The sequence below is a fragment of the Varanus komodoensis genome, unplaced genomic scaffold (assembly GCF_004798865.1).
Source record: "Varanus komodoensis strain SLA01 unplaced genomic scaffold, ASM479886v1 scaffold7_1, whole genome shotgun sequence".
Classification (NCBI taxonomy): Eukaryota; Metazoa; Chordata; class Lepidosauria; order Squamata; family Varanidae; genus Varanus; species Varanus komodoensis.
Window position 1 is genome coordinate 8,696,365 of NW_025336479.1, and position 24,904 is coordinate 8,721,268.

The following is a 24,904-nucleotide window of genomic DNA, read 5'->3' on the forward strand; positions in this document are numbered from 1 at the left end:
GAACCCAGCTCTCCTGTGTTCCAGCCCAGCACTCTAACCACTACACAATGCTGGCACTACATATCAGGTGTGTGTGTGTGGGGGGGGGGGGTCACCTGGCTGAAAAAAGAGGATTTCCAAACCTTCCAAAGTTTCTTTCTGTCCTCTGAACAGACACAGCCAACTTATCCCTTACTGAATCTTGAGTCACAAAAGCCCAGATCCAACAAAGCAGTTCCTGTCCCATTTCTCTTACATTCCTTTCATGTTTAAATGTGACTTCACATGCAAACATAAACAGTTGTGTGGTGGACATCTGTCCATTTAATGATATTTTCCCCTATATAAAAAATATAGACTTGATATCCATAACAACCCATGCAGGCAATGCCAGGATTGCCCCAAATTTACACCTTTATATAAGGTCACCATTCAATGCCCATTTCTATTTGTTGCCTTTAAAACATGATGTTCACTAAATTCCTCTTTGACATTTTGTTCGATCATCTGCACATCCTGACCCGCATCTACACAAAGAAACCATACAGTTGCATAAGTGAAAAGGAGTTGGCTTCCCACTTTGCTTCAGCCCCATAATAGCTGCTCCTGGAACAAGACTGACTGTACTCCCTTCTTCAAAGTTCATAACACCTTTAGCTTAAGGCAAGGTAACTCAGCTCTTACACTGTGTTATTTCCTTTCTTTCATGTTGCTTATTTGCTTATGGCTGTCATTCTACTGCCAAATAAATAGCCTTTAATAAATTACTCCAAATCTTGCCTGGGGATTAAAGGGTTCTGGCCCCATTCTTTGAAACATAAGCACTGGTTTACAATGTTGTTATGATCCCCAATATGAAAGGAAAAGGTGTGACAAGGTAAAGGAATCTACCCCTACTCAGACAAGGGGTGCTTAGTCTTTTCAGATCCTAATCATACAGTTGATGTGTCTCCAGAGCTGCTTACTGCTTGGGTTTGTTAACTGATAGATATTGTTCGCTGCTTTGGGGGGCACTTTAGTCAAACAGTCGTGTGTGTGTGTGTGTGTGTGCGCGCGCGTGCGCGCGTGTGCGTAAACACAAGAAACGAAAGAAGTATGTCAGTTATGGTCAGCAAGATGCTCCAGTCAGCTTCCCAAATTACAGCCCCTCTGTGTTCTAACTTTGTTGTTGTATACCTAATTGCTACACAGCAGGAGGTAATTTGGGATCATTCCAGCCATTCACGCACACTCCCACCTGCTTGCATGCTGTGTGCATGTGTGCTCCGGTGAATACATGCACAAAGAAATAAGTTGGAGAAAGGTAGGAGGTGCACTGAGGACTGCATGGACGCCTGCAATATGCTGCATGGTTCCATCGGTTTACAAAGCAAAGCTGTGGCTCCAGCTGGGAACTAAAGAGCATGTTAGATGTGCAAACATTTCTGAGGGCAGAACAAACTGACAGGTGAGTGAGCAAATGGGGCCTTGGTTCTCATCATGTCCTTCAGGGAAGTTTGCTTGGGACACAACGCATGTCGGAGGCAATGAAATCGAGCGAGCTGATCTGAGCAAAGTTGACCAAATCCAGGGGAGTAAAATTTCTCCGCTGGGAGAGGCAGCCATGCCTTACAATACTGATTTTTATTTGGACAACCCCATGGAACCTCCTCTGACTCCTCAGCTGGTCAGAGAATCAAGGAGGATCCAGGTGGCTGATGCAATTTCACAGGATCCCCAAAAAGCACATGGAAACAAGGGGCCTTCCGGAGTAAAATGCATGATTCAAGAGGACAAGAATTTTGCTGTGAGAGTGGGATATGCCTGCAGAGGACAGAAGTTCAAAGAATAAACTTCCACAGCAAAATGTTATAGCATAAAAGAGGGGTTCATTTATTCAACTATGGCTTTAAGTTCACATATCTTACTCCATGTATCTCCACCAGCAAAACTGCACAAAGTTCCTTCTTCCTTGTATAAGAAACAGCTTGACAATTATCACAGAGATTTGCCTGTGTAAATCATGGATTAAAAGGCCCTGTGTCTGTACAGTTGCTGAGCAGGTATATAGACAACTGGATTTCTGGAAATGGTTCAGTTCAGGGTAAATGTTTTGATGATATCCAGTTCCATCAATCCACTCCCAGTCTAAAGAACTTAAACCTTGTCAATGCTTCAAAACCACTCCTGATAAGACATGTAATTCATTGTATCAGTCCTGATTTAGGCAACTCCAGTTCACGCTGTGGTCTCTCGAGTCCCTTGGCCTATGGCAAATTAGGTTTTCAGGCCTAGGTTTGTACCTCTACTGAACATACACTAAGCTGCAGTCTATGCTATATTTTCAATTTTATGCAGCCACTGCAAGGTGCCTTCTCCCTAAAAAAACACTGTCAAGTCCAGCATCATCATCGCCATGCAAATCCTCTGCATAGCCTGAGATGATTCTCACCAGCATGGGCCATTCCTGGCAGCACCTGAGGGTGGTGCCTAAACTTTCCTCACCAGGAGGAAGAATCACATTGAAAGCAGCCCTATGTCTTGAAGTAAGGCTGAGAAAACACACTGGAAATACGTTAAGTCATTTCACGCTAATACTACAGGGACTGGGCTTTAGAATGTTTCCCAACCAGCTGCAATGGAAACCGAGGAGATAAATTTATCAACAGCCAAAGAGGCGTTTTTGCCATGTGGTGGCCACATGGGAATGAAGGTGGAAGGAAGCAACCCACAGAGGTTCACTACCTAAGCTGATTGTTTTGGATTCCACACAAGCACACATACTCCTCCTCTGTTGCCAAGGCTGGAGATTTCCGCTCGGGAACCCTCCCCGGCCAGGGTCCTGCCACCACCAAAGTGCTTGCTGAGGAGTCAAAGATCCCACTTGGAAATGGAAGAGTTTAAGCAAACGTGAAAGCAGCTGCCTCTTCCTCTCCCATCAGGACTGCATTAGCAGCTTGGGCAGGCAGCCCTGTGTCGGCCACGTCATGAGAGTGCCAATGCAATCAGGCCAAGGGAAGGATCAGTGACGGCTAATGAATCTTACCATCTGCCCAGCACAGACGGCTATTTAAAGGGTGTGTGGGAATAGTGGGGTCTTCTGGGGATGCAGCTGAGGCAGCTGTGTGTCCTGAACTTGAAAGCTCGCCCTGGTGTGGGGAGAGAAACCTGCAGGACCTTGAAGCACGCACACATGCACCTGTGGCTCCTGGAGCTTGCTGTGTTTTGGGAGTTTTAAAGTGGAGTCCTCAGTACTGGGCCTCTCCAACGCCTGTGAGCAAAGCAGGAAAGAGCTCCCCCTCAACTCTTGCCTCCTGAGCATGTGCGCGGAGGGAGCACAGTGCCTGTGGAAAAGCCTCTTATATTTTCCTGCCGCTGCCACCAAATGTGATGGAACACCCTGGGCTATACCACCCACAGCCCCCCTTTTAAATGCCACTATTGAGAGCTCTGGAACTCCCTGCCACAATCCTGAATAAAGTTCAAAATGGTACCTGACTCATGGAGAATCCTACTTTTCAAAAACGGTTTCCACCAAAATGAATTCTATGTACCTAAAAGACACATGGCAGCCTGTTCTGCCATTGACAATGCCAGAAGAGAAGAGAAGACTCCGAGGGGACCTGGTGGTGACATATAGGTACGTGAGGGGGTGTCACATGAAGGTGGGTAGAGACCTGTTCTCCCCTGCAGAGGAAGGCAGGACACATTCCAACAAAGCCAAGCTCAAGGAACTAAGGTTCAATTTGGATGCCAGGAAGTACTTCCTGACAGTTAGGACCCTGAGGGTATGGAATGGGCTTCCCCGGAAGATGGTTGAAGCCCCATTGGTGAGGGTGTTCAAGGATAGGCTAGACATGCACATGGCAGGCATGTCATGAGTGGAGCCAGCTGGAGCCGGGGGTCAGACTAGATAGCCTGGAAGACCCCTTCTGACTTGCTCTGTTTCTATGATTCTAAGACATATTGAGGGAAAGCCAGGAGTGAAACTCTGTAACACTCCTTGATCTCCCAAGCAGCATTTGACAGCACTGATCTTCCATGTGGACTGGGACATTGATGTGCTGTTATTCTGCTCTAGCCCATAGGTCAAGTTCCAGAGAACAAAACTGAGAACTTGCATGCCAGACTCCTTCCTGTTTCTATGTTTCGATGATGATGACGATGAAAATGACATTACATTACATTTCTATAACCACCCGTAGCAGAAGCTCTGTGGGCAGTTCACAGCATTTAAGTCACCCAGCCAGATTTCAACCAGGCTTCCAAGTGGAAGCCTAGCTTCCCAGATTAGGCAGGCTCAGGCACTTCAGGCTATATGGAAGCTATATGAAAGAGATAGCCCTTCATGAGCAACGAAAATATTGGGGGTGGGAGCATATTAGAATATTTATAGACTAACACCAGAGCAGCAGAAACAAAAGTTTCATTACATGTTGTGGCAGCGGGAGGAAAACCTTCATGGCATTAGTGATAAGAAACAGATAAGCTGAACCACACTGAGACAGGAAAAGGGCTTTTAAATATATGCGCATTTGCATACATATACATACAGCAGGAGGAAGATGTTTTAAATTATAGGAGCAAAAGGGATTAGAATAGAACCAACAGCAGCAATAAAGCTTTTGTTATAGCACCAAAACCACATTTCTCCATCCTGTGCTTGATCAGTATGTTCCTTATTCTCAGCCATTATAATGAGAGAGGCTGATTACCTTTTGCTTCCAGCAGGTGTCTGTCATGACTTTCCATTCTTAATCAGTTAACCCCTCAAACCCAGAGATGCAAGTGAGTGATTTCAGGCAAACCATCTCATTCTGTTGTATTGGGTTCCAAACCAAGGAGGTGGACCACCATCATAAGAGCCAAGAAAGGCAGGTTGCTTACCTGAAGTCTCGTGCTTCAAGTGATCGTCTCTGCATTCGCATCTCTTTGCTTTGGGAAGCTTCTATTGCTAAGCATTCATTTGCACGGAAGCCCCTCCCCTTCCTGTCCCCAGGAAGCATGGGGGGAGACTCCCACCCATCCCCTCAGTTCCTATGGAGTCTGCCATGGATCTGTGGACCAAGGGGAAGGAGAAAGGACTTCAACCCAGTCTGGCCCCACACATCCATGGCAACTAAGGGGCAACCATTGGAGGGGCAACAGCAAGTGAGGCCACAACGCAGGTTGTGTGAATGTCACTCGAGATGACCACTCGAAGCATGACGGTTATAGGTAAGCAACCTGCCTTTCCTCTTCACGGTCTCTGTGCATCACACATACAGGTGACAAGCTAGCTTAGCCTGTGGAGGATGGAGATGCTGTCCTCACTGCAGAACAAAGGGGGGAACTGAAGGAGCAGTCTGCTCTTGCGCAGCCATCCAGCTGGTCTTGCTGATGGACACTGAGGGTGTGGACCACGCAGCCACTCCACAGGCAGCCTGCAGTGGGATGCCTGTGAGGGTGGCAGTGGATGTGGCCTGTGCTCATGTGGAGCGGGCCCATGGTCACACAGCAAGGTGAAGGCCTACCATCTCACATGCCAGGCATATGGTCCTGGAGACCCGGTCGGACAGTCTCTGCGAGGAGAGCAGCTCTCCTTTTTTCACGCCATTGTAGCAGAGGAACAGCCAGGACGAATGGCAGAATCTTTCCGTTCTGGATTTGAAGAAGATGAGGGCCCTCCTGTCATCAAGGGGGTGCAGGGTAGACTCTACGGCAGTGAATGGGGTGGTGAAGGAGGCAGGAAGGACACTGCCTTGGCTGAGGTGAAATGGCGAGATAACCTTGGGTAGGAAGGTAGGGTCTGAGCAGTCTTGTCTCTCAGGTGGGGCGGGTCACCTCAGAAGGCACAGAGCTTGCTGGCATGACAGCAATAAGATGGCCACTGGGAAGGCCACCTTCCAGAAGGGTAGGCACAAGGTGGCAGCAGACAGCTCAGGGTTTGCCGCAGACAGCAGGTGGTGCGGACTGAGTGTTGCGCGTCCGCCTTTGATGGGGCTACTGGGAGCCAGTGGCCAAATTATGGGAAGACCTGCATTCCCCGGAGCCAGAAGTGCGCATAGACCCCGCCGTGCATTTTGTGAAGACTGGGGGCAGTCAAGAGGCCAAATGGAGAACCGAGCATTGGAATGCCTCCCTGACTTAGAAGTTTAGGAAACGCCAGTAATCACGGTTTATGGTGATGTGGAAATAGGCATCTTCGAAGTCAGTGGAGACAAACCAGTCTCCCTGCTGTCAGTAATGGGAGGATGCACTATAAGGTGACTGTTCCAAACTTCTTGGGTGTAATGAACCAGTTTATGCCTCTGAGGTCCAGGGCTGGTCTGAGTCCCTCATTCCACTTCAGCACTGTAAAGTATTGAGAGTAAAAACCTCTGGAGGGGTCGGAGTGGACTCTCTCTATGGCCCACTTAAACAGTAGCACATCACCATCCAATAGTAGAGCCAGAGACAGGGATGCACCTCTAACTGTGCCAAGAGGCAGGAGGGTGTCAAACTCAATGGACAGGTCCCTCGAGTCTGATGCGATCGCTTCCCATGTGGCAGCTGTGGTTTAGCTGGGGAATCTATTGCCGTGGAAGTAGAAGGACGACCCAGTCCTTTCTTGGTAGATTCTGCAACTTGCAGGACTTTCTTCCAAAGTTCAGCCTTGAGCTGATCAGCCTGGTGCTTTCAGGTGTGCAGCCATCGGAGGGCAAGCAGCACATGTCCTAAAGGCTGCCCAAGGTGCCATTGCAGGAGATGGGAAAGGCAGAAAGTAGAAGGAAAAGGAGTAAGGAGAGGCACAGGCAAGAAGCAGCAGTGGAAAGGAACATAGGTAGAGATACATATCTATTTACAAAGAAAATCTTTCTTGTAGGTATTTTTATAGGAGAGTGAAAAAACGGGGTTGTTGAAGAGGATCGGTTTGTTTTAGGCAAAGGAGAGGAGAAGGACTGAGAGAAGGAATGCTGCATCTTTAAGTGGGAGGGAGCAAAGTGATTCCCATCCCAGCTGAGACAGCAGTTGAAAAGGAACGGAGGGGATGGGTGGGAGCACCCCCCTGCCTCCGGGGAATGGGGAGGGGGCTTCTGCCCAAATGAATGCTTCGCTTAGCTTGGCTTGGCTACAGAAGCTTCCCGACAGCAGGCGTGAAGCCCCTACGCGTGATGTGTGGAGACCACACGAAGAACACTTGCTCCGACTGATCCAATTAATACTGTGCCTGATCCTGGTGACTGCTCTGAAGCGCATGCGAGAGGGTGCGAGCCGACGGTTACGACTTGTCTTTTGCTGGGCTCCTTCAAAATGACCTCACTTCTGCTTCTCCTCTTGCTTCCTACCCCCTAAAGAGCCTCCACTTGTGGCAAAATCAGCTTCTAAGAGCTTCTTCTCCCAAGGCTACTGTCTCCAGTGGCAATTAGGGAAACACGGAGCTTTGTGCAGGAGTTCCGTGCTCGCCACATGCCCCCACAAAAGGCACATTTTTCAGACCGAGATAAGTGCCAATTAATTTTCGCTTCAACCACTCTGCAGCCTTGTGCATCTTATACAAAAGCAGGTGATTTTCTCTTGGTGGGGTATTGTGTTTGTGCATTTGTGTGGGTGACTGCATGTGCAGAAGAGACAAGACAGCGGTGAGGAAACAGAGAGAGGTGCAAGCGCATGCAGGGAGGAGATGGGCAAATGTGTGTGGAAAAAAACATGCACAGACTGTGGGAAAGGGAGTGCAGGCTAAGAGTGAGAACGCAGATGATCAATGCATCCCTACACTTGGCGGAGGATTACATTCTTTTCACGGCTGAGTTTGATCTATTCATCTGTCTAGCACTTGTATCTGCTATCTTTGCTATGAGTTAATTAAAAGTTTTGGCTTGGGGGGGTTTTTTCACACAAATACCTGGTATGTAACAAAGATGACATTAATAGATAAGAGACAAAAGTAAGGAGTTTCTGTTAGTCACAGATATATGCCCTCACCCTTTCAGAGAAAATCAAACCACTGTGGATTGTGGATATCTGCAGAGGCTCATGTTGAGCATTCTTCCTGAAATCTGTAATACTAAAAGAGGATTCATATCTGACAGTCAGTACTCCAAGAACATGAAATCTAGGCAACTGAAACCTGGCATAAATACTGAAGGGACTGTAGCGGTGTGCACATCCATTATCTCGCCCTTTGGGGTACAATCCTATGGCCTCCAACATCTTTTGGGAGCCTCATAGGTTTTTTGGCATCCCAGGACTGAGGTCCATTGACCTTGCTGCTAGGACTCTGACAGACAAACCCTTGACCCAGTCCCCTCACACCTGGTGTGGTTCTGTGCCAGCTGCCTCTCCAAGCATGGAATATGCCTCTTAGAGAGGGAAAGGGGGCATGCCAGGGGCAGGAGACTGCGACCACCTACCTCTCCTGATTTCTACCAGTGGCCCACTCTCCTTTCCCCCTCTTCCCTGGTGCTTTATTTAGACAGCTAAAAACAGATCATCTGCATAAAATGCACAGGGCAAGGTCAGGGGCTTGCATTAACCCAGGATGGGAGCAATATAACTGTACCCATTAGTACATTAATTCATTGTAATCGATAGGATTCTGTATTAGAATCAATGCTTTTCAACCTATTCATTAAGATTAAGTAGTGAAGTGGCCAAGTTTGCAGATGACATCAAACTATTTAGGATGGTCAAAACCATAAGGGGGAGCTTCAAAGGGATCTCTCCTAGCTGGAAGTATGGACATCAAAATGGCAAATGCTGTTCAGTATAAGCAACTGCTAAGTAATGCCTGTTGGGGCAGAAATTCCATACTACAACTATTAAGCAATGGGTTTGGAGCTAGTAGTGACTGAGCAAGAAAGGGATCTTGGGGTAGCAGTGGACAGCTTGATGAAAATGTCGACCCAGTGTGCAGCTGCTGTGAAAGAGACTAACTCCACATTAGGCATAATTAGGAATGGAACAGAAAAACAGAACTGCCAAGATCTTACACCCCTCATACAAATCCTTGGTCTGACCACAGTGGAATATTGTGTCCCGTTCTGGTCACCTTACATGAAAAGGATATCGCTGAATTGGAAAAAGTACAGAGAAGAGCAACAAAAATGATCAGGGGGCTGGAACACCTCACTTAGGAGGAACGGCTACAACAACTGGGGCAGTCAGTCAGTTTCATGGGATGACCTCATCCACAACTCTCATACATGAGGTCATCCCATGAAACTGACTGGGGGAGATTTAGGACAGACAAGAGGAAATACACACAACATACAGTTGCACTATGGAATTCACTGCCAGAGGAAGTAGTGATGGCCACCAATCTGGCTGGCTTTGAAAGGGGACTGGATAGATTCATGGAAGAAGAGGCTACTAGCCTTACTGATTATGGGCCAGAGATGGCATGCTTGCACACACCCGTTGTTGAGAAGCTTGTGCAGGAGGAGGTCTTGCACCCATCCTGCTTGAGCAGTCCTGTGGGCAGCTGGGTTGCCTGCGTGTGTTCGGAGTGCTGGACTAGATGGATCTTTGGCCTGATCCCGCATGGCTTTTCTTATGTGTTTGAAGCCCATAACAGCACCTTCAGTTTCTGTGTGGGAGGCTTCCCTAATCAACACATAGCTCTGTAGTAGACAACCTTTGATGCCGAGAGAGGAATACAAGGGCCCGAGTTATACGGTTGCCCCTCCCGCTTGCTAAGTGGCAGCCTCCCCCCAAGGAAATGGGGTGAACAGACTCTCCCTTGGGGTGCTATATGAGCGCACCAAGGCAGGCACCTGGAAGCATGACTTTTGTCAGCTGGGCCAGACACAGTGTGACCAACTCTGGCAGCTGTGTGCTTGAAGGCTTGGCTGCATCAGACTAAGGACTAATACCACTCATCTACAGGTCCTTTCCAGGTTAAAAATAAACCAAGATACAGGAAGCATAAAGGAGCTGCTTTACTATCAGAGCCAGCCATCAAGGCATGATGTAATAGGATTGCCAGAACCTGGGCTGGACAGTGCTCGCAACAGCTCAGGAGCAAGGGTAAGTACAGCCGAGGTGCTTTGGGGCAACTCCCATGTCCAGCTGCTGCAGCCACAACTGAGAAGCACTTCTTTTAAGGCGGGGAGGCTACATCATTGCGGGTGCAGCAACCTTACTGGGCAAAGGACACCCCGGGAATCACATAATCCTTTTCCTCAAGGAGCCACCAGAGCAAATCACAGCCAGGGACAGAGCAAGAGATAAGACTGAACAATCAAACACTTATCTCAGCATGTAGGATTACAGGCATTCAGCCTCTGCAGACACAAAGTGCTAGAAAAGGCAATGCATACGGATGCAGGATCTGGTTCACAATGCAAATGAATTGCCAGGATCTGATTGTGTTAAACAACAGGCGCTGGGTAGGAAAAGCTGTCCTTCCTCTTGCTTCTAGCCCACTTCTCAAGTCGTATTTGTTCTTCAGGACTCTTCTGATAGATACTATTGCTTTCTTACAGACAGTGCTTCCAGATGAAAAACTCCCAGCACTAGGATTGAAATACATTGATTGCCCAGGTTCTCTGTGTTTCCCTCCCTAATAGAGTTTCACTGGTAAGAGATAACCCCCACCCCCACCCCGAAAGGAATAGATAGTGAAACATGGGGGAAAACATAGTCATGTGGATGCCCAGGAAACCATGAAATTCCACAAATGGGGGAGGCAGACTGCACAACAGAAGTCTTGGGTGGAAGGCAGCATCCAGAGATAGGAATTTCCATGCAGGAAACTTCATGAGAGCCATTTCACATGCCTGTTCAAAGATGCATGATTGTGAAGAAACTGTATCGATGCACAGAAGTCACTGTTCCTAAGGAAAGTTTCAAAAAAAAAGGGAGGGGGGCTTCCTAGACAACAGGGGCTCTTTGCATTGTGTAATTCCTGCTCTGACTTTCTGCTGTGGCAATGAGTGGCAGTAATTATTCCCTGAGCCCTTCCCTTCTCTCTTATTCCATGCCCATAAAGGAAAATCAGTTCTCTGTAACCAAGTCTCTAGGAATCAAGGTTGCCGAAACATTTTTTTTAAAAAAGAAGCCATTGTATCTCTCAGTAAAGAGATATTTGTGCCTGTCAGCAGACACTTTAGCAGGCAAATTAGGGGTCAAGAATAATCAAGGAGTTTGGGTATTTTAAGATAGCGATACTATTGCTCCCACAGTTCTACCAGGTTTGTATAGCAAGCTCAAACACGTCAGGCCAATAGCTGCCGCACCTGCTCGGGCAGAGGACTTTTCTCATCTAGGTATCTGAGGTGAAGTTTAAGTGAAAAAGCCAACCATTCAACCCATTTGGAAAAGCACATGCGTGGGAGCATAAAAGCCTGGGAGCTGCTGAGATGTCCAAAAGTATTCATGAATGGAAGGGCTGCCCAACCTGGAGACACAGACATCTCGACAGTGAATCTTTTTTAGATCCATTTTCCATCTCCAAAGGCATTCAATGTCCTCATTTTTTTTCAACAAAGAAAAGTGTGCGTAATAAAGAAAACAATGGGATGAGTTTGGGGCCATCGTCCAGGGTCAAATTCAGTCTGTAAGATTCTTCACCATCATGAACAGCTTAGTGCTCCCTCTTGCTCAGCCTCCCGTCCTGAGTACCAGGCCAGATCACGAATGGGGCAGCCCACTGAAAAACAGAGAAACAAACTCCAATCGATCCCTGCCTGGCTAACAGGATACTGCAATGACTTGAAGAGATCGTAATTGTGATGGCAAAGAATATTGCAAACATACCCGATCCAGCAACGAGTTCATCATCACAAATGTTGTCCTCCGCACAGCACACCTGAGAAGCATGCTCTGCAATGCTTGAATTCTGGTGCTTCTTTCCTAGCTAAGCTTTGGACAGTCTGTATTTATCACCATTAATTTGCTTTCCTCCGTTTGCAGGAATCTGTGCTGCTCTTCAAAGGTACGACAACAGCGCTGCTGATTCTGGGGACAGGAAGCCTGTTGGTACACTTAGTGGATTCCAGGGAGAGCCTCAGCTAGATGGGATGCAGGCTCTAAGGCACCTGCCTTCCAGGTGGGGTGGGGAGAACAAGTGTTTGCTTCTGGTGGCTTCTTATCCTTGCCTGGGGGTAGCTGCCAATCACACTTTGACACCTGTCACAAATACAGACAAGTCGTCTAGACAAAAGCACCTGATTAGCATTAGAACAAAAATGGATAAATATATTTATGAGCAGTGTTGTATGTGAAGGTTGATCTGAGGCATCTTTTCCCTTCTTCTGTAGCAATACAGCAGCCTTCCCCAGTCTAGTGCCTTCCAGATGTTTTGCATCACAAGTCCCATTGGCCATGCCGACTGGGGCTGATGGGAAATCATGGCTTAAACATCTGCATAGCACCAGGTTGAGGAAGGTGGCATTGTGGATATCCCCAACCAAAGTTATGATGCTGGGCTAAGAGGCCCAGTGATGAAATTCTACAGAGAAGTGTATCAGAGACAGCTGTCCCATCTGAGGAGGAGTTTTGTGGACCACCTTGCCCCTGCTTGGGGTAGAGGCCCAAAGCTGGCGCATCACCAGCAGATGGATGTCCGACCTCTGTGTCAAAGGGAGAGCCCAACCAGCCCTCAAGTCAATGGGCTCCATTCTGGAACTGCTCTTACTGTGCTTATGCTGCTATTCAACTGGATCTACCATCCATGTAGCTTTAAACACAGGTTTACTCCATCTTGGCTTGACGGGGTGCGATAAACATCAGAGTAAATGATCCCTGACCTATCTGCTTATCCACTTACGTGAAGAGAACAGCAAAGCAGAAGCAAATGGGCTGCGTGAAGAAGCACACCGTCTGTTCACAGGGCCGTTGACTGAGCCAGGGCTCCTGGCTTAAACTTAACCACCATCATGGCCATTGGTACAAGCAACCATATGGTAGAAATGCCCAGTATGTAGAGATTTGGTCTCCTGGATTTGTCCTTTATCACCCCAGAGAGTACATGAACAAAATGCATGTGCTCAGACTCTAAGTAGCAGAATACTAAGCGATATGCACCACATCAAAATCGAATAAGAAGGCAGCTATTAGGCCGTGCTGTACACTAGACTCAGAATTAGCCTATCTGTACTAAACTCCGCAGTGACATTCATGCAGTGCATTTCAAATGTTAATCCCCGTCACACACGGTCTTCCCATCTTTCACACATTCACTTTGAAAGCAAGAATTTCATAAGTTATGTTCAGAATACTTTTTTAGCCTGAAATGAGTACTTATGAAGGTTGTTTACATGTTATTTTAAAAAGGCAAGAGTGGGCCATTTTTTAAGACATAGTTAAGTGATCTGAGGAGTGCATTTCTTCTATTTCATTCACAAAGATGGAAATTTTAAATGTAGATTTTGAGAGACACCTGTGAAAATGCTGACAAGCTGAGTACCAGGCTCTTGATTTCAGCATGGAAAGGGAGCCTCAGAGTGAGCACCTTTCTTCCTCCTCCCCTCAGCTCAAACGCCAGCCAGCCCTGAGTCGCGGACTCTCTTCCCTCAGAGGCGATGCTTAGCCTTAGAGACCACCTTTAGGCGAGATCTTCTGAAACTAAAAGTAGTTTCGCAGGGCTACTTGACCTTTGCATGAACTTTTTGACAGGTCAAAGCAAGTCACATACATTATCTCTGTAATTCCCTCAACAGCTCTGCACCGTAGGGACAACACAACGATTTGTTTTGTTTTCTGCTCAGTCCGCATCAAAACCACAGAAAGCACAAAATGACAGGGGTGCAGGATTCAGCGGAATCCAAAGTACACCCCTAGTAAATAGCCCTGTGGGGCAGGAGAACAGCCCGCATGGACCAGATTCTTTGCCTGCCTCCTGCTCTTTCTTCTGAAATCCCACCCCCCACCCCATGGGGCAGCTGGCAGTAAAAGAAGAGAATACCCATTCTCAGTGGACTCTCTTGTAAGCCACCCAGAGCCTATGGGGATGGGGCAGTGTATAAGGACGGAAGGACGGAAAGACAGAAGGACGGAAGGAAGGAAGGCAGTCCAGCCAGAGCAGGGCTCTCAGGTGATTTGCACCTGCCTGCTTCCTTCTCTCTTCCAGGATCCTTCCCAAAGGGCAGATGGTAGCAAATGGCCCTGTGGGGCTGCAGAGCTGGGGCCACCTTAGAGGCAGCCCGTGCCTGTGAGGACCCCCACAATACAAAGGTGGCCACTTGCTGCCCTGGCAAGCGTTGCCTAAACAGGAACTGCCAGTCCAAGAGACTTGCTCCTGTCAAAGAGGACTTGTAGCTGCAGAATGAAACAGGCGAGCAAGGCTACCAAGCAGCTCAGCTCCATGGCTCTGCTGAGGCATCTGGCAGATACAGAGTGAACACGGTACGCGAAGGCACAGTGCAGTTCACACCAAAACTCGCCTGTGGGTAGGAGCCACGCCAGGGCTAGCCCAGCCCCTGGGCTGTCTTAAGAACTGCACCGGCACCTGAGCCACAGACAGAGAGGCGCATTCTGTAGCATCAGGACCTTTTCCTCCCTTCTTTTCTAATTACTATTTTTGCCAGCAGCAAAGCAGCTGCTACTCCATTCCGGAAAGCTGCCTGGCAGTGTAATTAGTGACAGATTAGTAGTACTGCTCTGATGAGGATTCACACAGTGAGAGGAGAGAGCGGCTCGTCACCTGCTGGGCCCAGCGCTACGATCTATTTGAAGCATTGGGGACCAGGTCCACAAAGGCAGCGGCCACCCGGACCCTTGTAGCATTGTGCTGCTAGGTCATTCCTTGGGTGAGACGGCATGGTCCTCTATGTTGTTTTTACAGGCCACCCTCCTCAAGTGCCTGTGTTAAATCCAGCACTTGCTTAGAGACCCAAGAGTCAGCAAATCCACCACAAGAACCTATTTACTGACACCTGAGGATCCCAGAGGCCAGCTATTTTCTTGCTTCCTGCCCCAATTAGAACTAGGATTTTCAACTGATTAATCACCTGCCTTTTAACCAATGACATATGCATTAAACTTTGCAATACAGCATAACTTCAAAACATTACACATGAAAGCCAGCTTTTGTTGTAAAGAGGAAATGCTTTATTCAATATTTTCATTCACTATTAAAGCAAAGGCCAGGCTAGATCTGAGGTCATGAGGGATTTGTGAGAGAACTCTCAAGGCCTTTTGCTCCTCATTAAAAGAAGCCAGCAGGCATTTTGGATCAGGCGTGTCTAACCCCCTTTCCATGCTCCCCACCCACACTTGCTATGGCCCTCTCCCAAGATGCTGCTAAGTGCAGAGAGTGAGCAATGACTTCACCTTCACAGCTAAAGTAGATGGTAGGAGGTATAAAGCAGAGGCATGGCTCTAGATAAAATTGTTACTCCAGCCTCCCCCAGCCTAATGCCCTCTGAATGCTTTGTACTACAAGTTACAGCATTCCTGACCAGTGGTCATATTGGCTGGGGCTCATGGCAATCGGAGTCCAACAGCAGGAATGCACACAACTGGGGAAGCCTGAATTAAACTCCAATACCCACAGTCCTTATCAAAATCTCACCTGCACTACCCTGGTGCAGATATTAAATGGAATTTTGATTGAAATGATACTTAAAATATGGACACTCAAAAGGAATACAGAACAATGCAAAAAAAACCAATAATTAAGGGAAGCAGGAAACTGACTAATTGCAGCCCTTCCTTAATATATCACAAACAAGGCTGTGGGACAATTAGGAGTAGAACAGCCTAAGGGGAAGCTGACTAAGTAGTGAGAGAGTTTGGATAAATAAACTATGCAACCTTCTAGCTAGAAAACATGCGTGCCTCTGTATCTGCTGCTTTTAGCTGAGGAAAAAGGACAGCAGCAGATCTGATCACAGTTGCCCCGTGTTGCGTCTGCCCTGGTCCTAACACCATAGAAGCAAAAAGCCGGGTTGCTTCATAGAAAAAATACAGAAGAAACATAAGTCAATGACATCGTGAGGACCAAACAAAATGCCACAAAAGAACCCTTTAAATAGAACTCAAAAAGGTGCTTTTTCCATAGATTAAAGCTGGCCCTCAGCTGAAGCTTTGCTTAATTAAGGCTGAAATCTTAAACCGTCTTACCTAGAAAGAAGCCCGACTAAAGTCAGACATCTGTTTAGACATGCACAAGACTGCGCTCTAATTGATTAATTAAACTTAGCTTTCAGCTCTAATTTCAATACATCAAAACAAAAGCAAGTGAGACCACAGGTGCTTTGGAAAAGAAATTATCACCTTAACATTGCATATTTGCATGTATGAGGAGCGATAAACCTGGCAAAAAAGATCCCCAATCCCACACTATGTCATAGTGACGCCTTGAAAAATTGTCAAGCGGTTTAAATCAATCTGAGAACCAAGTGGTGTCCCGTGGGCAGAGCAGAGCTTTTGCCTCCCCTAGGAAGATCCACAGCTGCCCCGTGCTACTTGTTGTGAAACTTTCCTTTGCCTCACTTGCCTAGTTGATACGCTCCATAGCTTTGGAAGTGATGCCTTTCTCAGCCATACATTCATCTCTTTCAGTCAGAAAAGAGCAGAAACGCATCCAAGGGATAGATGTCGGCTGTCGAGCCAGCCCAGGTGTTCCAAATCTTTTGGAACCCACTAATGAGAGAAAGCAGCTAAGGGAGGCAAGACAGTGACTGTGACTGGTCCTTTAGGATGAAGAATGAGAAGTGGAACAACAGGGAAAAGGGGACAAAGCTACCCTGGCAAACCTCAACATCTCCACTGCCCCCACCTGCTAGTATATCATAATCGTTGGGAGCGAGAGGAATGGCAGGTTGGGGCGAGCGTTTCCATGGGGTACCAACTGCAGCCCAGGTGCCGATTCAGATTCACGCAATGAAGAATGTCTCAGTGAGGCTGGGGAGAGTGGTTTGACTCAAGGTCCTGGGATACAGCAGGGGAAGGAGGCAGAGGGGAGCAGCTCAAGGACAGATGCCCATGATGTGCCAACAGTGTGGGAAAGAAAGGAGAGGTCCATGTGTTGCCCCAGTCTCTGTAGCACCCTTGATCTCCTTACACAGCTGCATGTCACTGGCTCCATGTGTACAGACACATTCTCGATGACGTACAAACTATGTCTCAAGGTTCTAAACATGGCAAAGCACTGCAACAGAAGAACCACAAGCATATGCACAACCCAACCTGTATCACATCATGGGTTCATAACCGTGGGCAGAGATAATTCCACAGTTTATAGATAATGGATAAACATTAGCTTTTCCACACAAGACATTTCATAGACCCATAGAAAAGTAGAGTTGGAAGGGGCAAAGAAGGCGATCCAGTCCAACCCCCTGCTCAGTGCAGGACTGCAGGTTAAACCATCCCTCTCAGATGAATGTCCAGTTTTGCCTTGCATGTCTCTAGTGTGGGAGAGCCCACCGCCTCTCCAGGCAGCTGGTTCCACTGTCACATTGCTCTGACAGTGAGGAAGCTTTTCCTGATATCCAGCCTGAATCTGGTTTATCACAACATCAGCTGATTATTCCATGTCCTACGCTCTGGTATGAGTGAGAAGAGATCTTGACCTTCCTCCTTGTGACAGCCTTTGAGGTACTTATAAAGTGATATCATTTCCCCACTCAGTCTTCTCTTCTCAAGGATGAACATAACCAGTTCTTTCAGTCTCTCCTCATAGGAAATATTTCCATTTATACCTTACTGATGCTTGCTGATTGGTTCTTTACAGGTGATCCTCTGATTTCATTTCTGTTTTTTAAAGAGCACCTTCTCAGGTGTTTTTAGAGCAGGGAAAATGGAGTGTTATTTGAAAAAGCAAAAGAACGCCTATCCAGATACGTGCACATTTGCACTGTTCTGATATACCCCAGTGCCACCTACAGCAGAGGTCCCCAAACTTCGGCTGCAGGCCCCAGGCAGCTGGTATGGAAAGAATTCTGCCAGCTGCCTTTCCAAGATCAGGAACACAACCTCGGAAAGGGGGGAATGGGGAATTCCAGCGGGAGGTGAGGAGACTGGAAAGGCCAGCATATGACACACGCTGTGTCCAGTGCAGCTTTCTTCCCTCCCCCTCTGAAGTACGCCCGCTACCCTGGCGAAGTGCAGGGCGGGAGGAGCAGGGAGGCAGCCATCGCCTCCACCATTCCCCCCACTCTGCAGAGATGCCCATGAGCATCTGGGCTCAGAGACTAAAGGGCGTCTCAGCAGGATCCAACTGTAAAATATTCATCTGCTTCGTGAAAATTCAGGTTCCGGCACAAATTCCAGCACAAATGGTCAGCACAAATGGATTCTCTGCACCCTTTTGACAGCCTAAGGACTGATATCATGTCTTTGGAAAGATAAGCACACCTGCTAAGTTCCAACAGACAGAGGATAAATAAACCTCCTATGATGCAACCTTTGAACAGGTGGCCTATGGATGCCACGTTCAAGTGGATACTTCGTATTTGGACTGCTTTTGTTGAAGTTCATATAAAATTGTTAGAAACTTTTGCACATTTCATACCAATCTAGGTACCTATGTTAAAATGGGCAGAGGAGGGGGATAAAGCTTTTGTCAGGTGTCCATTTGCAATTCCTTCACGAGTGCCTTTGGAGACGCCCATGGGTGCTGCGTTTGGGACCCCTGACCAAGTGGTTATGTAGTAGAAAAGCAGAACAGAGAAAGCTCTTTGTGTAGAGCTCAGATCTCAGAGCTCATTCTGCAACAAGACCAAAAATAAATACAGTGGATTAACAGCTCAATGTCTTTCTGTCCATCAGTGTCTACCATCTCTTACTGATCCCATTTGCCAGTGTGAGAGTGATAGTCTGAACACTAGGAGCTGAGGGGAGGGAGCCACGAGGATCAGGCTGCACTGTGGATAACGTAACATAACATAACACACATGAGAACATATATGTTATATATTATATATGTTATATTCTATAACATGCGAACGAGCACCCCAGTCTTCTACAAAATGCACTGGGAAGGGAAGGATTATGAGTTTCTCCTCCCCGAGGGGAGGCATCAGGGATTTGTGGCATCCACAAACTATCAGCAACTTGAGGAGAGAACACAAGCAAAGGATGGGGAGTAAAAGCTGTCATGTTAATCGAGTCACTTTGGATGGGGAATGAACATGACACGGCCGGGTGACAATTGGCACAGCCGCTCCCTACACATTTCTACCATCCCGTGTGTACTGCACTCCAGATTTCACATGACTCAACAGAAAGTAGAGATCTTGCAAGGTAAGCGAGGGTCTTCTTTGCCAGGAGGAAGACTTACCTTTCCAGACACCCTCACTTTCTGATTAAGAGACACCGAGCACAGGTCTTCGTGCATGCGGTCCAGCAGCCACAGCAGGAACTCCAGGGCATCATGCTGAGAGTTTCCACGGAACTGCGCACCATACTTGGAGACGACGTTCTGCAGCGAAGAGAAGAGGGAGGACGAAATGACTTTCTGTGAAATGGGAACGTGGCTGTCCCCAAGGAGTGGGCAAAAGGCTTTCCTAAACCTTGAGATTCCCACCCTCTCACTGAGCCAAGAGGGGGAAGCTAGACTGGGCATACACAACATGAAGCAAATCCAGTTTTTGCACTGAGGTCAGCAGAGTGGCAGCAATCAGAACAAGGCTGAGCAATAAGTTCTTCTCAGCTCAGTTTTACTGTTTATAACCCCAGGTTGTCATAATACAATAAACAGAAAGACAGTATCCGGAATAATGCAAACATGTAAATGGACAAATGAACACAGATCATAAGAAAGGGCCAATAATTTGGAGCTGAGAAACTAAAATTAATGATAAAAAATCTGATATTAATTTTCCATTTTTTAATAGTATCTTTTAACGAAACCAAAAATATCGCAAAATACTAAATGTTTAAATTTTTAACACTTTGTTTTCTCCATCACTACCTTTTCATCTGCCTTAGAATTACAGAATAGGAGAGCTGGAACAGACCTATAAGGCCAGTGAATCCAAACTCCTGTCCAAGGACTGCACATTAAAGCATCCCTGACAGACAGCTGTCCAACTGCCTCTTGAATGCCTCCAGTGTGGGAGAGCCCACGACCTCCCAAAGTCTCTGGTTCCACTGCTGTGCTGCTCTAAAAGGCAGGAAGTTTTTCTTGATGTCCAGCCAGAATCTGGCTTCCTGTAACTCAAGCTATTCCATGCGCTGCATTGTGGGATGCAAGACCCATTCTGCAGTGGTGTCTCCCAGATGTAGGTTTGCTACCTTAATGAGAAGTCGGCCTGAATTATGCAGAGCAGATTTGTATTATTTAAACTGACTCCAAAATGGCCATTTTCAATTAAAATAATGTATTTCAAGCAAAGAAGGCCATGGCATTTGGAACAGAAGCACAAGAGGGGATGAGAAACAAGAGTAAACCAATATGCAAGAAGAGACCAAGAGTAAAGCCACAGACCAAGAGTAAATCAATATGCAAGAAGAGCATGGAAGTACAGCATGCCTTGGCTGTAAAGCCTAACCCCAACCCCAACCCCAACCTATATAGGTACCCAAGTAGCCCTCCGTCACACCTAATCACAAACTGGAGTACCTGGAACTGGCACAAGGTCTTACTATAATAAACTCTCCCTGAGAAATGCTTGCAGGAGCATTTGCATTTACTGGACCAGATTTGCAGGTGGTGTCAGTCTGGGTGTAACAGGCTTAAATAATTGTGAATGCAGTTCAGTCTAGCTAGCCTGTCCTCTGCTGCGAAGAAATTAGGCGATTAACATAAAGGCAATAGGAGAAGTTCCCTTTCAAGGGAGGCTCAGACTGATAAATGCTATGTTTCAAACACAATTTTACATTTAATGCTGCTTCTGTTTGTAACCACACAAGTCTACATAATTTTGAAGCTTTTGTGCAGGACTGTAGGATACTGTTCTGCTGCTTAACAAAAAGGTCACGTTTGGGAGATACAGCAGAAGCTATCAAATTATTTATTCATTACATTTATACCTCACCTATTCTCTCAGAAGCTCAAGGCAGTGCACATGGTTCCTTCTCCTGATTTTATCCTCTCAACAGCCCTGTGAGGTAGCACACACTCAGAGCTACTGATGGGCTGCAGGGGTCTCAGTGAGGGAATCTGAGCCTGTGTCCTCCCAGGCCTATTCCAATGTCACCCCACCTTTCCAAGCACAACACAAAACTGGTGCCCTAGAAAACCACCATGGAGGACACCATCACCACAGTCATAGAAATTCCTAGAGCAGCCGTGCTCCAGCCGGGGAATTAAGCCCATCCCATCTGGAGAACAGAGTAGGAAAGGCTACCTTAGACGATTTTATGCAAAATCCCAACGTCAGAGGCATTTGACCCACCTATTTACCATTTTTGTTTTTCAAAAATCCAAACCCCTAGTCTCTAAATTGTGGGGTCTGCCCTTCTGCAGCTTGACCCTTGCTGATATTTGGCCAGGTGGGAAAAGTGCGGCACAGTTCATTGCCGCTGCAATAGGTAAGGATGCTAAATCGATCCCTGGTGCAGCTCCACAGGAGATGAGCACAAGCATTGCCTGCCACTGAGCCGCCCAACAGTTGCCATGACAACCACAGCAACACCATTAAGAATCCAAGAAGATGACTGAAGGAGACTGGGGTCCTCCTCCCCTTTGCCTGCCAGGACCACTTTGCTCCCCCGGCCCCAGAGGCCCCAATCCTGAGCGCTTCAGCAAGCAACCCCACCTTGTTCACAAAGCGAAGCCAGCCCCTTCTGCTGTGTGTTGCTGCCAACATGGAAGGCGTAAGGGCTCCAGTGTGAAGAGGCATCTGGTCAGTTGCAGCTCCATGTGCAACCCACCTAGCTTGCCCCAAGCCGGAAAACTCCAAGAAGTAGCTTTTTCTGTTCAGGGACCAATGCCTTTAACCGCCATGTGACTGGCATAAACGCAACACGATCGCTACATCTTTCTGCCTGCCCTGGAGCTCTGTCACGTAAACAGGAGCTGGCCCCTTTGGAAATGAGGCCGCTCTCACCCAGACAGAGCCGTCTTTGTGCCTTCGCTCACCAGCAGCTGCATGAGTTCTTCTGATCTTATCCCATCAGCTCCTCCATCACCACCCTGCTACCAGATAGGATGCTAAGAAGTGCTACCATTCTTCATCTGTAGGGAGGAACCTGAGGCACAGCACTGCACAGCTGAACCATCAGTCGTGCAACGTATTTGCTTCCAGAGAAGTACCCACTTTGGTCTCGTGGAACAAAACTAGTATTGTGGCACCTTCAAAGATTTTATTTACAAATTTATTATGGCGTAAGTTTCTTGGATTACAGTCCATTTCATCACGCACGTGAAATGTTATCCTAAGTTGCAGATACGCAGGCATGCAGAGTCACACAGACAGAAAGGGCAAACAGGAAAGTCAGAGGGAAATGGAATGCAGAAAGCACAGAGAGTGGCAATTACATTAAGAGCTGACAGGGACCACTCACGAAGCAGTGGGGGTTACGCTGCAAGGTGAAATCCAAAGTCCAGTTTTATCACCAGCTGCTTGAATCAGGATAATGGGCATGGTTTTTTGTTTTTTTAATATCACACTCCATGTGTTAATTAGCTTACCTATGTCAAGATGTTTGTGTTATCAGCAACAGTGATTTGTGAATGCTGATAATGTAGTTGCTCTGGACTAAATGTACAAATCTGCTGTGATGCCATCATCACAGAGGGAATTGCTTTATTTTTAAGGCTATAAAGAAAGCGCAGATGAATTAGAAAAAGAAGCTACATCTCCTCCCATAGTCTGTCTTCAATAGCAGCAAGCCAGTTATCTCTGGCCTCACACATGGCATGAAATAGGTGGCCATTCCTTCTTTGTACCCAACATCTCTCCCCAGTAATCAATGCCACGCTGCCTTCTTTCCATCCTCCCTGTTTGATCTGAGGCACTCCCATTCCTTAAGGATTCGTTTCTTCCAGTACATCCCACCATTCCACACTCACCTCTCCCACTCGCTCTATTTTGAGAGCAAGCTGTTCCCTTAATACTGCTCTGCTTGTTTAAGTGCAACACTCAGAATGCCAAGACAAGAATGCTAAGAGCCTGGAAATATGCAGCAAAAAGCCAGGGGCATTGTGCCAGGCCGTGCTGGGATGCAGGTGTACAAGGCAGTACTAGATACCAGGCAGCCAACACAGCTCACTGCAAGAGCTCCGCTGAAATGGCCTGGACTAAAATCAACCGAGAGCTTCCACCCTGCGAGCAGCCGCCCATGCCGTCTGCAGCAGCTTCCTGAGCAAAGGAAGGGTTCCCAAGCTCTGAACTGTCACCATCCACCCAGGCTGGCCTAGGCAGGAAGCGCTCTAAGTGGTTAGCTGAGAGTTCGTCTAAGCCACAGTCATCCTGGCTCTGATGCATTTCAGTTCAACCTCCAAGGAGACCGAACCTGTCCGCAATCGTGTGTCACAGCAGGCTGCCCTAAGGGTGGGCAACACAGTCCTGCGAGAGAGGACAGCAGAAGCCGCTTGAACTTTTTCCCTTCTTCCCCCAGCAAAGCCTCTTGCCCACATGCCAGCGCTGAAGAACAATTAAACACTAACAAGCACTTGATTATTAATGGATCTACACGGCATACTGTGTATTAACAGATCTGCCCTCCAGATACTTATCTTTAACATACAGTGAAACATCCACATCACTGAAGCCTTATGGCCACATAATAGCCAACCTATTAAACAGAAATTAAATACAGACTTGCTTGGGAATATTACCATAATAAAACATCACTCTCAGCAATATCTCTGGGTGATTCTATGTATCACAAAAGAGAAGGCACCTGAAATCTGGTTAGATGGGCTGGTTACTCTGCTTTGCGTTACATGCAGCAGTATGTATGTATGTATGTATTTATTTGGAGTTTTTGTATGCCGTCCCATTCGCATAAGCCTCGGGACGGCTTCCAACATAATAAACAAGCAACATATAAATAATACATATAAAATCCAGATTCCCCCTGGCTGTAGGAATTAAAAACAATAAATGATATTAACAGTTATTAAAATATTGTCGAGGTAAAAAGGTCTAGTTACTACTATTTACTAGCTTTATGAATAGAGTATCTAGTAAGCATCAGTGTGGGCCATATCATGTGAGATATGCAGAGAATCCAATATGTATTTACTCAGAAGTAAGAAGTATTCCAGTAATTTCACTAGTAGAAATCAATGGTAGAACATATCCTTAATCCCATTACATCTATCCTAGATCTGTTCTGGTTGATCAGGGACCTTCCAGAGCTGATCTAGAGCATGCACAGGTAGAAGCAACTATGAAAAATCCTTTCATACAAGCAGACTTCTAGTACCTGTTTAAAGGCAACAGTGGGTATGAAAATTTGTTGGTGCTCCCAAGGGTTTCATGATTTGTAACAACAGTGTTTTCTGCCTTTAAAAGCTATCTATCCATACCTCCCAAATGCTGGTCTTTTAATTTAAGCTTGTTTCTGTCCTACTATACCTGTGACTCTTCCAAACATAAGGAGATTAAACAAAGGATTTTTTTCTGGATCAGAAACAAAATTATGGGGAAAACTTCACTGGATTCATTTCTTTTTAATGAGACAGGTGCCTGGATTTCCAGGTCTCTAGACGGTCACCTTGGAAATGAGGCTGATAAAAACCAGCTGTTGACTTTCATAGTGTGTTTGACCGTGGGTATAACCAAGATATGAGTGGCTGAAATATTTAAATCAGAATTGAAAGAGGAAGAAAAGCATTATTATTTCTTCAAGTGGCAAAGCCTGAGGAAAATTTTTATAGCCATCATTTGCCAACTTCTTGCATTCTGGCAGAAGTACCGCTATACAGAAGGCATAACTTTTCCTGAGCTTTTCCTGAGCTCTACTGCAGTTATCACAGTTACTCACTTTCGGTTTTGCTGTATAAGAGAGACCTGAGCCTTACACAAAGAGTTTTCCCTTTCTTGTTTCTGTTACATGCTTTTAGGAATTTTCTACACAGTTAACTGGCTGTTAATCTGCTACATCTACTTTCAGGTTTGCCACAGAACTGAGAAACAAGCAC

General features: G+C 46.7%; 1 protein-coding gene across 1 annotated transcript in view; it reads right to left on the minus strand.

Annotated features, from left to right (window-relative positions):
* The window catches only part of USP43 (ubiquitin specific peptidase 43), a 108,138-nt gene that overhangs the window by 74,973 nt on the left and 8,261 nt on the right, over positions 1-24,904 (minus strand). Inside the window, exon 2 of the mRNA XM_044454082.1 lies at positions 19,148-19,288. Within this exon, the coding sequence (XP_044310017.1) occupies positions 19,148-19,288 (141 nt within the window). The remainder of the gene's footprint in view (positions 1-19,147; positions 19,289-24,904) is intronic.